The sequence below is a fragment of the Ursus americanus genome, chromosome 24, assembly GCF_024610735.1.
Source record: "Ursus americanus isolate L20-20 chromosome 24, mUrsAme1.1.p, whole genome shotgun sequence".
NCBI lineage: Eukaryota > Metazoa > Chordata > Mammalia > Carnivora > Ursidae > Ursus > Ursus americanus.
The window spans coordinates 39,429,525-39,448,673 of record NC_142150.1 but is presented as its reverse complement, the minus strand read 5'-3'; the positions used below and the strand labels follow the sequence as shown (position 1 = coordinate 39,448,673).

At 59.2% G+C, this 19,149-nt stretch overlaps 1 protein-coding gene across 2 annotated transcripts; it reads left to right on the top strand.

Moving 5' to 3' along the window:
• Window positions 1–13,791: 13,791 nt before the first annotated feature.
• RCOR2 (REST corepressor 2) lies at window positions 13,792–18,959 on the top strand. 2 transcript variants are annotated; one of them, XM_045775929.2, is made up of 12 exons: window positions 13,792–14,612; window positions 15,369–15,425; window positions 15,730–15,810; window positions 16,032–16,084; window positions 16,172–16,333; window positions 16,447–16,571; window positions 16,662–16,731; window positions 16,808–17,023; window positions 17,271–17,348; window positions 17,477–17,534; window positions 17,713–17,903; window positions 18,015–18,959. In XM_045775929.2, exons 1-12 carry the CDS (start codon window positions 14,486–14,488, stop codon window positions 18,327–18,329), a joined length of 1,533 nt encoding a protein of 510 aa, XP_045631885.1. In that variant the 5' UTR covers window positions 13,792–14,485; the 3' UTR covers window positions 18,330–18,959. The 2 variants fall into 2 exon arrangements, with proteins under 2 accessions (XP_045631885.1, XP_045631884.1); XM_045775928.2 differs by having other exon boundaries at window positions 13,793–14,612; window positions 17,674–17,903.
• The last annotated feature ends 190 nt before the right edge of the window (window positions 18,960–19,149 follow it).

The following is a 19,149-nucleotide window of genomic DNA, read 5'->3' as shown; positions in this document are numbered from 1 at the left end:
ATAGAGATGTGGAGTGATCACAGGGTCTGGAACTCAGCAGGAGAGGTCCAGGCAGGAAACACAAATTTCAGCACAGCCAGCATGTGATGGTATTTCAAGCTGGACGAGACTGCAGAGGAATGTAGGGAGACTGGAATGAATGAATCTTTCAGCCTGCACCCTATTCCTCCGTCAGAAAATCTGCTTGCTAGGGGCACCTGGCTGGATTTCCGAAAAGCATGTGACTCTTGATCTCAGGGTCATGAGTTCCAGCCCCACATTGGGTGTAGAGATTACTAAAAATAAAACAAGAAAGAAAGAAAGAAAGAAAGAAAGAAAGAAAGAAAGAAGGAAGGAAGGAAGGAAGGAAGGAAGGAAGGAAGGAAGGAAGGAAGGAAGGAAAGAAAGAAAGAAAGAAAGAAAGAAAGAAAGAAAGAAAGAAAGAAAGAAAGAAAGAGAAGGAAGGGGGAAAGCAGGAAGAAAGGAAGGAAAGAAGGAAGGGAAGGAGGGAGAAAACCTGCTTGCTAGCACTCTGGGGACCAGAAGAGGGAGCTAAGGGTGGGAGGAGGGTGGAAAAGGTGGGAAGAGGGGACGTGCGAACTTGCCCTTGAAGGAGGAGGCGGCAAGGAGATTCCAGGGGAGGGAACAGTATTTGCAGAGCCAGGGAAGCATGAAGGAGTGGGCAAGAGTGTTTACAGAGGGAGGAGGGGCAAGGTGGGAATCAGGTTCAACCCCCACCCCAGAGCAGTCCCCACCCTATTTCGGCTTCTCTTGTCTCCTTAGCCACTTTGAACTTCAAGGTCAGCTGTTTCGGGGAACAGATACCTGCCATCATGATTGCCTTGTGCCCTGTCTCTTCTGCCACTCCTCGCTCTTGGGTCCACCCTCCCCCAGGCTGCTGGAATTTGCTGGACACCTGACAAAGCCTGGGAGGTGAGCCAAGCAGTCCCTTGGGGAGGTGACGTCATCTGGGCCCCTGAGAGGCCTGAGAAGGTCCAATGCCCTACCCCTGCCCTACATCAGTATCCTTCCCCCTGATTATGCGCTCTTCTCTGCTCGGGGCTTCCTTGGTCTCCTTTGTTGGTGGACCAAGCCTGCGTCGCGGTCAGACCAGCCTGGGTTTAAACTCTCTCTTGGCTACATAGGAGCTTTGTGACTTTAGACCAAGTGCCTGAAGAATCAGAGACTCAGTTTCCTTATTTCTACAGTGAGACTACCCACAGCAATCATCTTCCTCATGGTCCCATCTTCTCCCGGGCAGCTTGGGAGAATTACAGGAGATTGAATGAGATGGGATGCAGGAAGGCACCTGGCATGGCCTGGGGCAGGAAAGGAATTCCCTCCCAAGGTACAAAAGTTCAACTCCCCACCCCATTCCACCCCTTCCTGCCTCCCCTCCCTGACAAACCTCTGCCCCCTTAGACCAGGATGTCTGCACGGCCTCCTAAGTCACTCCCGGGCAACTTTCCTGCTCTCCCCTCACACCCCTCTGCACAGGGCCACTGTCTGCTCCTCTCTCCCAGGCCCTGCACCCCTCCCGAGTGCTTCCTGGACCCTTCTTCCTCCAGCAACTCCAAGACAGCCACTCCCCCAAACACTGCGCTTGGCCCTCCCTAGGGCCCTCAACTGCTCCCAACTAGTCATTCATTCATTTGCCCAGTGGAGGCACGGAGGCTGCGTGGGCTCCGGGAACGGTCTCGGGAGCCAGGATACCAGGGGCCGGTGTGTCCCAGCACAGCACAGACTTTATATAGTGTCATCACCCTGCTGAGGAGAGTCCCAGGATTTCCCAAAAAGAATCTGAATGTGCCCCACCCTCCCCTTCCTGCCACCTGGGGAGTGAGCCTCCTCCAGGGCGAGACCTCCCAGGGCCTCAGCCCCTCAGGGTCCCTCCTTTCCTTCATCCCTTCCATCCCTCAGTCTACCTCAATCCCTCTCTCCCGCTTTTAGGCCGCTCTCCTTACTCAAAAACTTCTGGAAAAAGTGGCCTACCTTATCTCTACCTTCTTGCTTCTCACGCTGCTCCTTCCTCAAGGCTCTTTCTTCGACGCAGGCCTCTCTTCCTACCGCCCCACAGAAGCCTCTCCCTGATGTTTGTAGCACTTTGCCAACGGACAGGCCTCAGTCCTTATCTTTGTGGACCTCCCTGCAACATCTGGTCTGTTACTCCTTCTTCCTTCAAACACCGTTCTTTGCTTGGCCTTTGTGATACCACGCCGCCCTCTTTTTCTCAAATGCCCATCTGGTCAGGCCAGTGAAACATTCTGAGGTCCCAGCCTGCATTAGGGGTTCAGGGGGCTGCATGTTTGGCCCCTGCCCCCCTGGCCAGGGCCCCCTCTCCATGCCAAGACTCTGGCCCTGCTGTTCCCTTCACCAGAAACCTTCTTTGGTCCTCACCCCTTGGGTCCCAGCTTAGATATTAGAAACCTTCTCTCACCCTCACTGATGTAGCCTGGGTACACTTCCTTGGGGCTCTCCCCATGCCTGTTCTCCTTGTCCCAGCATCTAGGCCCCTTGCTGTCACCATCTCCCCCAAAAGACCCTGGGCTTCCTGTAGCTGGGGGCTGCACTTCTCTCTTCCACCGCCACTACGGTCGCCAAACACAATACAGGCGATACTTCAACTCACTATATCTGAAATTCCGATTTCCCTGGGCTGTCCTGTAATTTTTGTTTTCACCCCCCTCCCCGGGTGTCCCATATTTTTGTATACTAAATTTGGCAACCCTAACGGCTGTGCCCCTGGCGCCCAGCTCGGTGCCCGATGTGGCGTACGTGCTCAGTAATGTTAGCTGAAGGAACCATGGCGGCAGTGACGGCGGCGGGCACAGGTGCTGTGGGGCCCCAGAGGTGACAGGCTCCCTAGAGGTGACACCTGAGCCAAAGCAGATGGCGATGGTAGGTCATGGCCTCAAGCAGCCCTTCCACAGAGATGCCTCCTGTAATGGGTAGAACTGTGTCCCCCAGAAGATATGTTGTTGTTGTTTTTTTAGATTTTATGTATTTGAGAGAGAGAGAGAGAGAGAGAGAACCTAGAGAGAGCAAGCACAAGTGGGGGGCAGAGAGAGAGGGAGAAACAGGCTTTCTGCTGAGCAGGGAGGGGGCTCCATCCCAGGACTGTGGGATCATGACCTGAGCTGAAGGCAGACGCTCAACTGACGGAGCCGCCCAGGTGCCCGAATGGCTGGTATCCTATATGAGAAAGGAGAGAGGGTTTGAGAAACACACGGGGAAGGTGGCCATATGAAGACAGACAGGCAGAGATTGCAGTGATGAGGCTACAAGCCAAGGAGTGCCCAGGATTTCCAGGGGCCATCATGGAAACGATGCTCCGTCAGAGCCTCTAAAAGGAATCAACCCTCCCAAGACCTTGTCTTCAGACTTCTGGCCTCCAGAACTGTGAGAAAGTTCACTTTCTGTTGTTAAAGCCCCCCGGTTTGGGGTACGTTGTTAGAACAGTCCTGGGAAACGAATATGCTCCTTAAGCTCCGTCTTTCCCAAGCACCCCCTGTCAGACTTCTCATGACTCTTGTCCCAGAACCCTCTACGGTACCAGAGCTCTTGTCCACCCTGTGGCAGCCCACTAGCAACATGGCCCCACTAATCCTTACCTCCTGGCCTCCATGCCCTTAGCCAGTCCCCTCCCGCATTGACTGGGGCGGACTTATGTGACAATAAAAAAGCTGTACAAGTGATGGGTGGGATTCCCAAAACTAGGTGATGAAACTTGAGACCAAACTTCTGCCTGGGTCTCTAGGATTGCTCCCTCGGGACAGGGGCTCCGGGCGGGGGTGGGGGAGGATGAGGGGGGAAGCCAGCTGCCATGCTTTCCTGTCACACAGGCGGCATCATGGAGAAGTCCCTATGGGGGAGAACTGAGGTTTTTCACCCACAGCTGGTCCTAACTTGCTAATCAAGTGAGTGAACCACCATGGAAGATAACTGTCCCACACTAGTCAAGACTTCAGATGACTGAAGCCCCAGCCAGCATCTTGATGGCAAACCCATGAGAGACTCCAAGGCAGAATCACCCAATGAAATCACTCCTGAGATTCTGACTCGCGGAGGCTTTGGTGTTCTTCATGTTCACATGGCATTCTCCCTATATGGCTTTTTGCATCCAGATGTCCCCTTCTTACGAGGACATCAATCATATTGACCTAAGACCCACCCTAATGACCACACTTTAATTTGGTTGCCTCTGTAAAGACCCTATCTTCAAATAAGGTCACATTCTGAGGTACTGGGGGTTAGGACTTCAACACATGAATTTTGGGGAAGGCACTATTCGGCCTATAACACCCCAGGACCCTGTGTTTAGGGCCAGGGTCTTTCTGCCCATAACTCACTCTATTTCCTGGCCTCTTTCCTTCTCTCTGCCTCCCTCACCCATTCTGTGCTCAAGGCAGACATTACTGGTCCCTCTTGGCATCCTTTCTGTTGAAGCAAAGTGCGGACTCGGAGTCCCCTCATCAGCCATCTCCAGGCAGCCTGCCCACCATACAGACTTCACGGAGGAGGAGACAATGGCCAATCAACACTTGTTGAATGAATGACTGGACACATCTAACTACAACAGTTCATAAGCCACCACTTCTCTGCCTGTTCCAGGTTGTCTGTCCCTGCGGACTCACCATGGGGCCCCAGGAGCCTGCTTTCCATCAGGAGCCACGACCCCCTTTGGTAGTTCTCATCTTAGGAAAGGTGGGTACCTGGGGGCCATGACTTCAGGTCCAGAGTCCACGTCTGCCAGGAAAGAAACTCCGTCCCCTCTTCCTTTTGTTTGGAGGTCAGCCAAAGTATTTCTGAATGCTGTAATAGAGAAGGTGCTGTGCCAGGGGAATGGGGTAGGCAGCGGGGGGTAGGATGGGGTGGAGATTGCCTCTCTGCATCACAGCCGCACCTCCTCCTTCCTTGCTAACAGAGCCCCAACTCTGCTCAGGTAAATGGGTGGAGGCCCCTGGATGTCATGGCATTTGTGCTAGAGCAGAAGCACCATGGGTCTAATCCAAGCATTGGAATCCTTCACCAGGGATTGGTTTAAGAAGCATCGGCCTGCTCAGGGATCCCTGAAAAAGGGTTTTCTCCCTGATAAAGAAAGATGCCAAGGAGAAAACCCTGGCCCTCTGGCTCTCCCCTCCTACTCTGGAAATTGTCCTCCAAGAGTGCGATGCTTGGAGCAGCTGCAGCTGCCCCGTGATCATGAGGGGAAACCTGACGCATGGAAGAGCTAGAGCCGAGAGATGAGAAGCCCCTGGAGCTTGAGGATCACAAAGCTCTGGTCGTGGTGACCACTGACCTCCACAGCACCATTAAAAGGCTATTCCTCCTTTACAGGTGAAACGGGCTAATTCATCTTAACTGAAAGGATGTGGACACGGGGATATGAAAACAGGGCTCCAGCATCCGCTGGCTTGAGGTCGGTCCCAGCTCTGGCACTTTAAAGCTGTGTGATCTTAGGCAGGACGTCTTCAGAAGCCTCAGTTCCTCACCTGTAAAATGAAGATTACTAGGGGCGCCTGGGTGGCTCAGTCAGTTGGGCGTCTGTCTTCGGCTCCGGTCATGATCCCAGAGTCCTGGGATTGAGCCCCACGTCAGGCCCCCTGCTCAGTGGGGAGCCTGCTTCTCCCTCTGCCTCTGCCTGCTGCTCCCTCTGCTTGTGCTTTCTCTCTCTCTGTCAAATAAATAAATAAAATCTTTTAAAAAAAAATCAAGATTACTAGAATACCTACCTCATGGGGCTACTGTGGGGGAACGTGAGAGAAACTAGGTAAGGCATTTTGCACACAGTGGCTGGTACCTATGAGCATTCATTTGTTTATTCATTTGTTAATTTATTCGACCAATAGTTCTCGAGCATCTACTATGCACTTGTATTAATCTAGGATCTGGGCACATAGCTGTGAACGAATAACAGGTAATCAAATAAGTTGGCTGTTATATTACTATAAGAAGTTGGCTCTCGCTCCTATTGTTTTTTTTAAGTCTTTGCCTACAAGGAGCTCCCAACACAGCAGCAAAATCAGGGGAGATTTGGTAGAAGTGATTTCCCAGGACCTGTGGAGTGAGAGGGGCTGGGGCAGTCAGGAGGGCTCCCCTGAGGAAGCAGTGCTTGGGAGATCTGAGCTGGTTCACTGAGCGGCTGTTTGCAGTGTCCTGGCTGGCATGGAGCTGTGCGAGGAACTGGGGATGCACTGGTGAGTAAGACAGATGCCGGTCCTCTCTGAGCTCACAGCCTCAGGGAGAGAACAGACAGGTAAATGGGTAGTTGGAGACATTAGCGTGCTATTTACATGGGGCGGAGGCAGATGTCCTAGACAAAGTGATATCTGAGCTTCACTTTCTCCAATTGAGGAATTGGTCAACAAGGAAAAGGAGCAGCATTCCAGGTATGAGGAACCACACATATGAAGACTTCAAAAGAATGGCAGGTTGTCAAACGAGACTAAAGTGTAAGTTCCAGTCGGGGTAGTGTTGACAGATGCACTGTTTCAGAGGCCGTGGTTGCAAGTGACAGAAAACTGAAATCAACCAGGCTCAATCAAGGGAATGTATTGACTCTTACGACTAAAACTTCAGAGGTTCAGTGGCTTCAGGTGAGTTGATCCAGCAGCTCAACGATGTCCCTGAGAAATCGTTTTTTCCCCCCTTTCTTTGTGGTGCCCTCCGCAGTGTTGGCTTTTCTTGGTGATCAAAGATGGCAGCCAATGCTCCTGGCTCAGCTTCCTGGCCTTCGTCCCATATTTGCAATGTGCTAATTGGGCTGCTAGTCCCCTTTCTCAATCAATCATGGTGTCCAGGGCCTTGGGAAAGGCTGACACTGGGGATCAACAGCACCATATGGACCCTCAAAAGAGAAAGGCAAAGTGGGAATGGATGCCAGCAAGTCAGATTTTTCTCTTTTTAAGAGTTTATTTTTAAGTAATCTCTACACCCAATATGGGACTCGAACTTACAACCCTGAGGTCAAGAGTTGCACGCTCCACCGACTGAGCCAGCCAGGTGCCCCAGGAGGTCAGATTTTGAAGGAGATACAGCATGCTCAGGAGCTTGAACTTAAGCCAAGGGTAATGAGAAGCAGAGGACTGACTTGATCCCATTGGATTTGAGAAAGATCACCTTGGCTGTTGAATAAAGAGTAGACTAGAGGGGAGCAGGAAAGGAGGCCAGCTGGAAGGCTGGTTCAGTGATGGGGTGGGGGGCGTGGCCGCAGGCAAGGGGATGGACAGAAATTGGAGACTAATGGACTTGGAAGCAGAGAGAGGCGTGCTGGGCAACTTCTCTGTTTCTCCTCTGGGTAAGGGTGGGAAGGGGAAGGGGGAGGGGGGCAGGCAATGCAAATGGCTGGTCAAGAGGCTGAGATCTGTTTTGGAGAGGAGGGCAGGAGGTGCCTGAGATAACTGAGGGTAGATGTCCAGAAGGCAGTTGGTTTGGATATGGGGGTTTCAAAGCCTGGGAAGGGGGTCTGGGCTAGAGATGGAGGCTGGAGAGTCCATAGCCCGGGAGTTAAGGATGTAGACTGGGCAGACAGGAGGGGAGCCTGCAGGGAGCTCACGTCCAGAGCGGGATGGCCCTCTCTGTCCAGTCCTGCTCAGACAGGGAGGGAGATTGTGTCTGCCGAGGGTCCTTTGGGTTTAGAGATAACGGCCCCTGGTGACCTTGGCAAGAACAGTCTCTGTGGAGTGGCAGAGGGTGAGTTGGCACTGCAGTGGGTAGGGAGTGAGTGGGAGGTGAAGACAAGGATGAAGGGTGTGAACAACTCTTTTAAGACTCCCAGCTTTGAGAGAGAGAGAGAGACAGAGACAGAGAGAGAGAGAGAGAGGAAGCAGCGGCTTAGCTGAAAGGGGCAGCCGAAGGTGAACATGAGATGGAGGGGGGTGTGTGTGTTGGCATGCTGGTGTATGTGGGGGCTGGGAGGTCTTCGGAATGAGGGGCTTACGTAGGTGATGTGACATTCTGAGGGACAAGACAGTAGTGAGGGAGGAGGGGTCCCCGAGGACCAAGGACTCAGGAGTGCCTGTGAGCACGTCAGGGGAGGGGGAGACGCAGGAGCCTGGGAGTGAGTTGGCCTTGAAGGGAGAAGGTGCAGGTGCGCCCGCCTGCCGGGGAGAGGGAAAGAGCTGAAGCTCTGGGTGTGGGGGCCGGCCTTGGAGGGGCTCCTCCCAGGGGGCCCCGTTCTTTCTGGAAGTGGGAGGCGAGGGTGTGTGCTAAGAGCCTTGCACCAGATGGGGTGCTGGAGGAGCAGCATGAGGGGGCAGGAAGGGTGCTGGCTGCCGGGTCAGGAGCCCCACACGTGCGGGGTCAGAGTGGAGGTGCTTGCGGGAGCCAGCGATCTCAAGGGCGGGGCCGGGCAGAGCACATGCAAATAGGTGGGCTAGGCCAGCGTTTGCGAGGCAGATGGGCACCTGGGGCACCAGGTAGGGCCCAGCAGATGGTGAGCAGACCTGCGTGGCTGGATCAGAAACGGGCTAGAAGGCCCTTGAGTCCTGGGCTGGGAGAGAAGTTCCAACTTTGCCTGGATGGCAACTGGGAACCAGGGAAGATGATTGAGCGGGAGTGGGCCATGGTATGAGCAGTATTTAAGAATCTGTATCCAGAGGGGTGCCTGGCTGGCTCAGTTGTAGATAGAGCATGTGACTCTTGATCTTGGGGATGTGGGTTCGAGCCCCACGTTGGATGTAGCGATTACTTAAAAATAAAAAAAATTTCGGGTGCCCGGGTGGCTCAGTCAGTTAAACATCCCACTTGATTTCGGCTCGGGTCGTGGTCTTGGGGTTGTGAGATAGAGGCCCGTGCCGGGCTCTGCTCTGGGCACTGAGCCTGCTTAGGATTCTCTCTCTCCCTCTGCCCCTCACCCCACTCTCTCTAAAAAAAATTTAAAAATAATAAAAATAAATTTAAAAATCTTAAAAAAAATCCATATCCAGCTGTGTGTGCATGACGAATTCAATCAGACTGAAGGCAGGAATCTGGAGTGGTTGGTGGACCATCTAAAGGGAGGATGTCACGTGTCAAAGGTCACAGAGGAAGCGTTTTTAGCTCTAGAGGTCAGACCCAGGAGCCCTGGGGGGGGTGGCCTTCAGGCACTCCACAGAGCACTGGCTCCTTCAGAGAGCAGAGAGGGGATTTCCAGTCCTGCTGGGGGGGGGGAGTGCTCGAGAGGACCCTTTCTTTAGAGGGAAACCAGTATCGATGGAGGCCGTAATTATAGTCCATCTGAGATGATGTTGGATCTTCCCAATAATCGGATATCAGTTATTGTTCTCTGAGAGATGCACAGAGTGAGGCTCAGAGAGGTCAAGTATCTCCCCTCAGGCCACACAGCAAGCGAGAAGCAGAGCCAGGACTCACCCCAGATCTGCGCTCGGTAGCCCACACTGTTCCTGCACTTTCCCTGTTCCTGTCTCCTCTGCCATTTCCCGGAGGGTTTCTGCTCCACCTGACTTTGTTCTGGGAGATTCTGGGGGCTCTGGGCCAAGGAGCCTTGCTGGGGATTGGATCTAAAGCCCAGTAATTCCACATGGCCGGGGGGGGACCTTGATCCCATACACTTAGCCCAGGAGAATGGGCTCCTCGGGGGGACCTGCCAGGCTCGGCCTCCCTGGGAGGACATTTGTGGCCAGGCTGAGGTGGGACCCCTTGGTCCATGCTGTCACCGCCAGAGGGCGCCGGCTGTTGCCCAGGTGAGGGCAAGGGGAGGCCCCCTTCCTGGCTTCCGGAGAAACAGAGCTGGCTCCCGGGTCTGGAAGCTGCCCCCTTGAGGGTCCAGGGAGCTCCTGTCGGCTTCTCGTGTCTCTCTGAATGAAGGTCTTGCTGACCCTTCCTCCCCAGTTCCTGCTTTGCTCAGGGAGTCAGATTTCCTCGGCGTGGGTGTCAGGAAGCCTGGGGTCTCCGTACTGACCTCCTGCCTCCTTCTGCTCTGCCCTCCCCCAGCGCCACTCCAGATGTGTCTGCCTCACCTCCTTTACCTCCCTCCTCTCACGGCCACAGTGCAGATTGTCACCTCTGTCACCTTCTCGCAGCTCTTCACAACCCTGGGTGGGAGTGTGGGCCAGTGCAGGGCACACTGAACTGGGCCCAGACGGGGAGAGTAGCACCCTGGGCTCCAGGGGCTTAGGGAGACAGAGGGGTCAGATTCCTGTCTGGGCAGGATTGAGGAGTGGGGGCCCTGGGGGGAGCTCCCCAAGCTCCTTCCACGTTGTAGGCCATCTTTTCCATTTCCCCAACTTCATCTCCCCCCCAGGCCTCCAGTCCAGGGAAGCACCTCCCCCAGCTCCCCCAACTGCTCAGCCAGGTTTCGGCTTAGATTCTGCCAACCTCCCTCCCCCACCCCGGGGCCCGCCCGCCCGCCTTCCTCCTTCCCCAGGCTTAGCCCCTTGGCTGTGGCCACCGAGGGCTTGGCCAGGGTCCCAGGCACCACACCACAGCGGCCAGCCTTGCTGGGCCAGAGCTCGGGACAGTCCCAGTCTGTCTGGCACGGCTGCGGGTTCGGGATTGGCTGGAGCTTGCCCCCGCCTTTGGGAGGAGGGAGATGTGAGGGGAGGCCCGGTGGCTCTCTCAAGGTCACTCTCCTTTTCTCTCCCAGCATCCCTGTTCAACCTTTGTCCCTTCTGCCTCACCTTGAGGAGGGAGGAGGCAAGATGCCCAACAGCCAGAGGACAGAGGAGCCCAGGGAAGAGGATGCTTTTGGGGTCTCCTGGCACTTACTCATTCAGCAAATATTGAGTGCCTACTGGATGCCAGGCACCGAGAACACAGTGAACACAGTGGACACAATCCCTGCCCACAGCCCAGCAGGGAGACAGACAGGAAATAAACAATCACACAAATAATGTAAACTTGTGTCCCTTAGCAGTGTGGCAGAAACGCCAAGCTGGGATTCAGTCTGGCTTCCCTGGGGATCTCAGGGGTGAGGAGTCTTAGCTGGCCTAGGAGAGGAAGGCAGGCTTCGGAGAGGGCCGATGGCTTTTTGGAGGAGGCCCCTGGGCTGGGGTGGGGTGGGGTGGGGACCCGGGGCTGAGCAAAGCCTCAGTTTCCTCAACTGGGAAATGCAGGAAATAAAGGTGCTGCGATCCCGGGGTTGCTGCGCGGCAATGGGCTGCGCCCCGGCCCACAGCCCTCAAAAAGAAGGCGCTGTCATCCTCCCTGGGGAAGGCTGAGTGGGAGCTCATCAGTGAAGATGGCGGGGAGGTGATTCCCAGAGACCAGCGGCTCTCACACAGCTCAGAGGTGGCCTCAGGGAGGTGAGGGACCCCAGTTCTAGAGCCGCGCTACCGAGCTTTGCTGGCCCCTCCGCCGCCTAAGGCTGGAGGAGAGGAGGGGCTGGTCCCTGGGCTGCTTCTCTGTCTCTCCCCTCCCACACCCCCATGTTCCTGGCCACGTGGCACCTCTGCGCCCTGGGTGGGAGGATGATTCCTGACCTGGAGGCTGGGGGAGCCGGGGAAAAGTGGGTGGGATTTGGGGTTCCACTGAGATCAGGTCCTGTGGAGCAGCGGCTCCACCCCGCCCCGCAGCCCCGGGGCGGCAGGGAGGGGGTGCTGTCTCTTTAAGAGGCTTCAGGCTGCTGGGAGCAGATGGCCAGGCCGGCCGGGGCCCCTTGTCCTTTGTGTGGCTTTGCACAAAAGAGGGGGCCAGCTGGGGAGGGGGCAGAGGCAGCAGGTGGGAGGGTGGGGCCTTGCCCCTCCCCCTCTTAACCCTGCGCCATTGCCCCTTGGGGAGGGGGGTGCTCACTAGGAATATGCTTCCTCTCTGGATGCTGTGGCCCCCACAGTTGCCCCCAAACTCCTCGGATACCTCTCCCTTGTCATGTCCCACTTCCTAGGCAGAAGCTTCATCACACCAGGGCCTAGAGCCCCCCCCCCCCCCCGCAAGGAATAAACCTCCCCTCCTTGCCCCTAACCTCCAGAGAAGAATCTTTCTCAGGCCCTGAGCTCCAGGCTCTAGGGAGAAGTGGGAGCAGAAAGAGATTCTTGGGGGGGTGGGGGTGCGAGGAGAAAGGGGGGGCTTGAGAAGGAGGGATGCCAGTGGCTGGGGCTACCAGGGGCAGCCCTAGAGGAAGGAGGCCAAAATAAGCACGATGCTGAGGCCCGGGGTTGAGGATCTGGGCCCATACCCTAGTTCGATATTTGCCCAGAAGGGAGGCAAAGGTGGGGGCGGGAGGATAGGGGGCACAACTGAGGCCCTGCCTAACTGGGGGCCCGGTGTGGGCAAGATGGAAGACTCCATCATATGAGAGGGCTGCTCACAGGGATAGCTGCCTGCCAGCCAGGAGGGGATTGGAGGTGCTGGGCACCGCGAGGTGGCACCTTACCACTCAGGAGGGGTCAGGCTGGGAGACTCTTTTCATCTTGTAGCAGACCCCCTTAGGTCAGACCTGCCCTTGGCCCATTCATTCTCCTCCTTTGTCCAGAGCTCCCCACCCTGGGGCTTGGTGCCCAATCCATGATTTAAGAGGAGGAAAAAGGCTCCGTAGGTCTGGCCCGAGGTGTGGCGGGCAACGTGGCCGCGGGCTGGGTGGCCCCATGTGGCCCGACAGCACCGCAGCCGGGTGGGGTCGTGCCTGACTTGCCCGGCAGCCCACAGGAGCCCCCAGGACCCGGCGGCCCCAGCCGGGTCGTGGCCCGACCGCAGTACCCCGGCCGGCTGGCCTCAGGCAGCGGGTGGGGGCGGGGATCCCTGGCTGGGCCCTGGGTTGCTTCTAAATTTAGGAATCTGATTACAGAGTGGCTGAAGAAGGGAAGGGAGAGGAGGGTGCTAGCGCAGGCTCGGCTCGGTCTGGGCACAGCGGGGTGTGCCCGGGTGGAGGTGTGTCTAGGAATCTGGGACTCCGGGTGGGAGGGGCGGCAGGCGGGGGCTTCGGCCTGTGTGCGCCGCAGCACGTGCCCTGGGCGGCGGGGACGGGCACGGGCGCAGCTCGCAGGCTCAGAGCCGCCGCCGGTGTGTGCGCTGGCTCTTTGTGTGCCTGGCAGGGTGGCTGGGTCTGGCTTTGAAAGTCTCTGCCCACCCCCCTCCCCCATCTCCGTCTGTGCCGCTCTACCCGCTTCCCGGTCTGTCACTCTGCCCGCGCTTGTCCTGGGGGAGGGGGATGCTGCTCCCAGCTGGGGTGACAGTGAACCCAGTGGGGAGGAGACCCAGCTCCTCCCACTCCCTGCAGTCCAGACCTTCCCCTACACCTCCCACTCCCCAACCCTCAGCCCCTTATGCCACTGTTTTGGGGTGCATTCTGCAGCAGTTAAAGGGAACTGAGGTGACCCCTGGGAACCCACAGATGCACCAGAAGCTAGGCTTGGGCCCAGTAGCTCTTGGAGGAATTCATTCCTCGGCTGTCCGGCCTCCCATCCGCTCTGGCCCCCAAGGGCGCAAGAGGGAGGGGGTCCCCCTTGCGGAAGGGGGGGGGCGGGGAGTTCCTTGGCAGGAAGGGAAATGGAAGGAAAAGCTGGGCTCCACCCGGGCGGGCGGGCAGGCGGCCTCAGGGCCCCCGGGGCAGGCGGCAGTAACCCGAGCCCACTGGTGTGCGGGGCTGGTGTGCGCGTGGGTGGGGCTGACCCCCGGCTACTCCTGGGGGGCAGCGGGGGTCTCCCCCCAGGGGCAAGTCAGGGAGCGCCGGGGGCCCGCAGAGGGAAGCGCTCTCCACCCCGGTCCTGACCCCACCCCCTGGAGGTCTAGCCCCGGCCCCCAGGCCCCGCCCCCCGGGCCCTCCCTCCCACCCCAGGGCCAGATGTTCAGCTGGCGGAGGCATCGGCTGGGGGAGGGGTGCTGAGGCCGCAGCCGGCACTACTTCCCTGCCAGCAGCTTCATTGTGTGCGCGAGGAGCGAGCGGCGGCGGAGAGCGGGCGAGCAAGCGGCAGCCCGAGCGCGGCGGGGAGAGCGAGCGCGCCGGGGAGGGTGCGAGGCGGCGCCCGCGGCTGCGCTCCGCCCGCCTCCCGGCAACTCTGCCCAGCGCCGCGCGCCGTGCGCGCCGTCCCGCCGCCGCCACCGCCACAGCCACCGCCGGGGCCCCGCCGCCTGCCGTCGCAGGCAGGGGTCTGGTCGGGACAGGGGTCCCCGCCCGGGGTCTGGGGCATCCCGGTGCAGCCGAGAGGCGTGCAGCCCGCGGGGGGCGCCACTTGCGCCGCATCGCCCGCCCGCTCAACTGCGTGGGCGGGGGGGGGGTTGGGGCTCCGGGGCGCCCCGAAGGCAGGGTGCCCCGACTTCTCCGGGGGAGCCCCAATCCCGTGGAGCGTCCAGAGCGAGCGCGCCCCAGCCGCACCGGACCTTGCGCTCATCCCCCGCGTACCCCACTTCTGCACAAACTTTTCTGACGCCCTCGCCCGTGGGGGTCGCGGAGAGCGCTGAGCTGTCCGCAGGGCTCCCGCCCCGCCGGACCCTGGCCACGCTGACCTCCTGCCTCTCGTAGCCTCAGTGGCGACCTCTCCAGGCCGGGCCGGGCACGGCACTCGAGGCGCGCGCGGCAAGCACCGCGGATCTCCGAAGGCTCCCGCGCCCCCCGGGGCACCTGGGCGGGGTAATGCCCTCGGTGATGGAGAAGCCGAGCGCGGGCTCCGGGATCCTGTCCCGCAGCCGGGCCAAGACGGCGCCCAACGGCGGACAGCCCCACTCGGAGGATGACAGCAGCGAGGAGGAGCACTCGCACGGTGAGCGCGGCGGCCTAGGGTTAAAGGTGCACGGGCACCGGGGACGCTAGTGGGGCGGGGGAAGAGTTGCCCACCACGGGCGTTTTAGACTCGCGGTTGCTGCCTCCTAGGACTGGAGCCTCTGGCTTGCTTCTTTCCCAAGCCTGGGAGCTGCCGGCACAGGGAATCTGGAGCCTGGGCCCCTAGCTGCCGAGGAGGCGGTCCTGCCCACCCCCGCCCTGCCCTGCCCTGCTCTCAGCCTCTGAAGGACTCAGGCGGCCCTCCTTTCCACAGTTTGGGCTCCTCGTAACCTTGCCACCTTGCAGGGGACTGAGGTCTGGCTGGGGCAGGGGCTGGAAAGACTTCCACACCGAGCTGTGAGGCTCATGTGGTGGGGAGGAGCCTTGGATTCCCTGCAGGGATATGGTCCAGGTCTAGGGGCAGCAACCCCCACCCCCCACCCCCCCAGCCAGAACAAAGGGTTCTGCTTGGCCTGGGCTCTAAACTGGCCCCTTGTCCTTGGCCACCACCCCCTCCCAGCCCCCCCTCCACTCCCTACACTATGGGCTATGACTAGGCAGGGTCTCTCATCTTCCAGTTTCTTCTGTGGCTGAGGGTAACTGAGGGGGGAAGATCAGGGAAAAGTGAGCCTTCTGGAAGGTGAGGGCCCTGGGTGGTCAGGAAGGAGAACCCCAGGCCTGCCACCTCCCCCGCCACATCCTCCTGTCCTCCCCCCCTCCCTCCCTGGAGTCCTGACTGCCTCCCCTGGCTCCACAGACAGCATGATCCGCGTTGGAACCAATTACCAGGCCGTAATTCCGGAGTGCAAGCCTGGTGAGTGGCAGGACAGGCTGCGAAGGGAGGGGAGCGGAGGGCCCATGGCTTGGCCCTGAGCCCCACCTGGGGGAGCCCTTGGCTGGCGCCCACTAGGACAGGCAGGCAGGGGCCGGGCGGGGGTGGGTGGCCCGTGGCATTGGTTAGCTTTCCTGCTCTGCCTTCCTGTCTGGGTCTCTGCCCCTCCTTCCCTTCTGGGCCTCACCTCACAGGCCCCACTTCTCTGCCACCCTCTGGCCATGGGTCCAGGCCAGCGCCACCAGGCTGATCTGAATGTCTTCCCTTTTCTGCTCTTGTCTTTCAGAGAGCCCTGCCCGCTACAGTAACAAGGAGCTGAAGGGGATGCTGGTGTGGTCGCCCAACCACTGTGTGTCAGATGCCAAGCGTGAGTGGGGCAGGATCCTGGTTCGGTCACATCTCTGGGAGCTGGGGGGTTGGGTTCATGCCAGTCGGTGACCAGCTCTTTCAGAAGTGGGCTGGAGGCTGAGGTGTGTGGGTTCAGCCCCTGCCCTGGGGCTCAGGCTTAGGGGCCTAGCTCTGTGTGGGCAGGCTTGGGTCAGGAGTCGTAACCCATTCTCCAATACCGGGCCCCTCCCATCCCTGCAGTTGACAAGTACATTGCGATGGCCAAGGAGAAGCATGGCTACAACATTGAGCAGGTGAGCCTTGGCCCCGTAGGGATTTGGGGTGGGGACAGGACAGTGCTGGGGGCAGCTGAGCCCGAGTTGTTCCCTCTCCCGGGCCAGGCACTGGGCATGCTCTTGTGGCATAAGCACGATGTGGAGAAGTCACTGGCCGACTTGGCCAACTTCACCCCGTTCCCTGACGAGTGGACCGTGGAGGATAAGGTGCTGTTTGAACAGGCCTTTGGCTTCCATGGCAAATGCTTCCAGCGGATCCAGCAGATGGTAAAGCCCCTTCACCCCTGCCAGCGTTCCTTAGCCCCTCCTGTTCTGAGGAGTCTGCCCCGGGAGGGCGCAGGGTCTTGGGTGGGCCCCAGCCTCTGGCATTGCCCTTCCAGCTGCCTGACAAGCTAATCCCCAGCCTGGTAAAGTATTACTACTCATGGAAGAAGACTCGGAGCCGGACCAGCGTGATGGACAGACAGGCTCGGCGGTTGGGGGGCCGAAAGGACAAAGAAGACAGGTAGGGGCCTTGGGGGCCCAGGGGCAGGGCAAGCTGAGCTCTGGGGGACCCTGGCCTCTGCCTCACTGCCTTCCTGGCCCGTGTCCACAGTGATGAGCTTGAAGAGGGCCGGGGAGCCGTGAGCGAGGGAGAGCCGGATGCCGGAGACCCCAAGAGAGAGGTGAGGTCTGGCCCTGCCTACCCGCCTGCCCTGTCCCTGGGCTCTGCACCACCTACCCCTCTCCTTTCCTTGGCAGCCTCTGCCCTCTCGGCCTCTGAATACCCGGCCAGGCCCCGGGAAGAAGGAGGCCCAGGGGTCTCAGTACCGCCACCACCCACTGCGAACCCGGCGTCGCCCACCCAAGGGCATGTACCTGAGTCCTGAGGGCCTCACGGCTGTGTCAGGAAGCCCAGACCTTGCCAACCTCACGCTTCGAGGCCTTGACTCACAGCTCATCTCCCTCAAGCGCCAGGTGGGGGTCTGAGAAAAGAAGGGGCCGTGTGGAGTGGGGAGTGGTGCGGGGAAGAAGCCAGAGGGGAAGAAGCCCAGTTGGAGGGAGGAGTGAGCTGGGTGCTGGGTGGCCATGAGCTGTGTTGGTGACAAGCACAAGCGTTGGTCTCTCTGGCCTCTCTGTCGGTCTCTCCGGCCTCTCTGGCCTCTCTGGCCTCTCTGGCCTCTCCGGCAGGAGAGTTTGATGGGTCATTTCTTGGCCTTTTCAGGTGCAAAGCATGAAGCAGACCAATAGCAGCCTCCGCCAAGCGCTGGAGGGGGGCATCGACCCGTTGCGCCCCCCTGAGGTAAGGGGGCTTCAGGGGTGGGTGCAGGGGCGGCTTCCCCCTCCCCCCAGGGGAGCCCTGCTGGGGGGGGAGCAGGGCCTTCCGTTTCCATGTTTTTGAGTCTAAAGGATACATTCTCTGCTCTCCAGGCCAACACCAAGTTCAACTCCCGCTGGACCACGGATGAGCAGCTTCTGGCTGTCCAAGGTGGGTTAGACTGTGGGGAGCATGGAGCGCCCCAGGAATCTTCCCCCGCCCTCCAAGGAGCTGGGGCAGAAGGGAAGGGTCAGGGAAGGAACTAGTGCTGAGGGGTATTCACACTTTGCTGCCCTTTTGACCCTTGCAGCCATCCGTAGGTATGGCAAAGACTTTGGGGCTATTGCAGAGGTGATCGGGAACAAGACTCTGACCCAGGTGAAGACCTTCTTTGTGAGCTACCGGCGCCGCTTCAATCTGGAGGAGGTGCTGCAGGAATGGGAGGCCGAGCAGGACGGGGCCCCCGGAGCACCTGTCCCCATGGAGGAGGCTAGGAGAGGGGCCCCCTTGCCAGCCCCGGCCCTAGAGGAAGATGATGAGGTGAGAAGGGGTGAGAGAAGCTCTTCAGAGAAGTGAGAGGAGCCGGCTCCGTTCTTAGGTGGGGGCGCCGGTGTGCTTGAGCCTCGTCTCCTCTCTCCTCTCTCCTCTCAGGTGCAGATCACCTCCGTCTCGACATCTGTGCCCCGATCGCTACCCCCTGTGCCACCTCCGCCTCCGCCTCCCACCTCGCTGTCCCAGCCACCCCCGCTGCTGAGGCCACCTTTGCCCACGGCACCCACCCTGCTCCGCCAGCCGCCCCCACTCCAGCAGGGCCGCTTCCTCCAGCCGCGGCTGGCCCCCAACCAGCCCCCACCACCTCTCATCCGCCCCGCTCTGGCTGCCTCCCGCCACAGTGCCCGCCCCGGCCCTCAGCCCCCACCCACCCTGATTGGAGCCCCTCTGGAGCCTCCAGCACCCTCACTCTGAGCCCTGGGGCTCCAGAACCCCGTTGCTGGCCGTCCTCGGACACCTCTGGCTTCACTGAGGACGGAACGGACTAGAGCTCTTGGCCAGGTCTTTCGAAGACCCAGAGCTGCCAGTGGGCACAGTCTGGACCTGTGGGTTCTGCACGTTTCTGGCAGCTGAGTCTCTCAGCCCCCACCCCAGCCAGGGGCTGGGGCTCAGGGGCCTTCTGAGCTGGCCTGAGGGTACTTGCTCTTCCTGGCTGGGGCTGGAATGGCTGCCTCCTAGTCTGCTGGGGCTTGGCCTTCGGGTCTGGCCCTTTGTGTAGAGGGGGTAGTGACCTTAGCTTGGGGGATGGGGGAGAGGGCAGCCTTGGCTGTTCTTCCTCTTTCCTTTCTTTTAGCAATAAGTTGGGGTGAGGTGGGGAGGGGGCTGGAGGGGGGAGGTGGGCAGAGAGGTTCCTTTGGGGCCTGAGTGGCAGAACTGGATGGGCGGCTCCCGTCTTCTGGAGCCTGCTGACAAGTGCTGAGAAGCTCTGAGGGTGCCCGCTATACCCACGGCCCAAAAGCTTAGAGAAAGGAGGGCTGGGAACATATGCAGACATGGGTTTATTTTTCAATGTTTTTAAAAAATAAATAAAATCTTCCACGTTCACGGAGTGCTCTCTTTTTTGGTGTGGAGGGCCCTGGGCTTTGCTTCCTGTCTATGCCCTGAGGATGGGCGAGAGCAGCCACCCAGCACTGGCCTCCCCCAGGCCCCAGACAGGAATCCGTTCTCTCCTGCAAGGCTGGCGGGCTGAGCCACATCTTGCCCACGGGGACTGGGTCCCTGCCCGGCTGGGAGA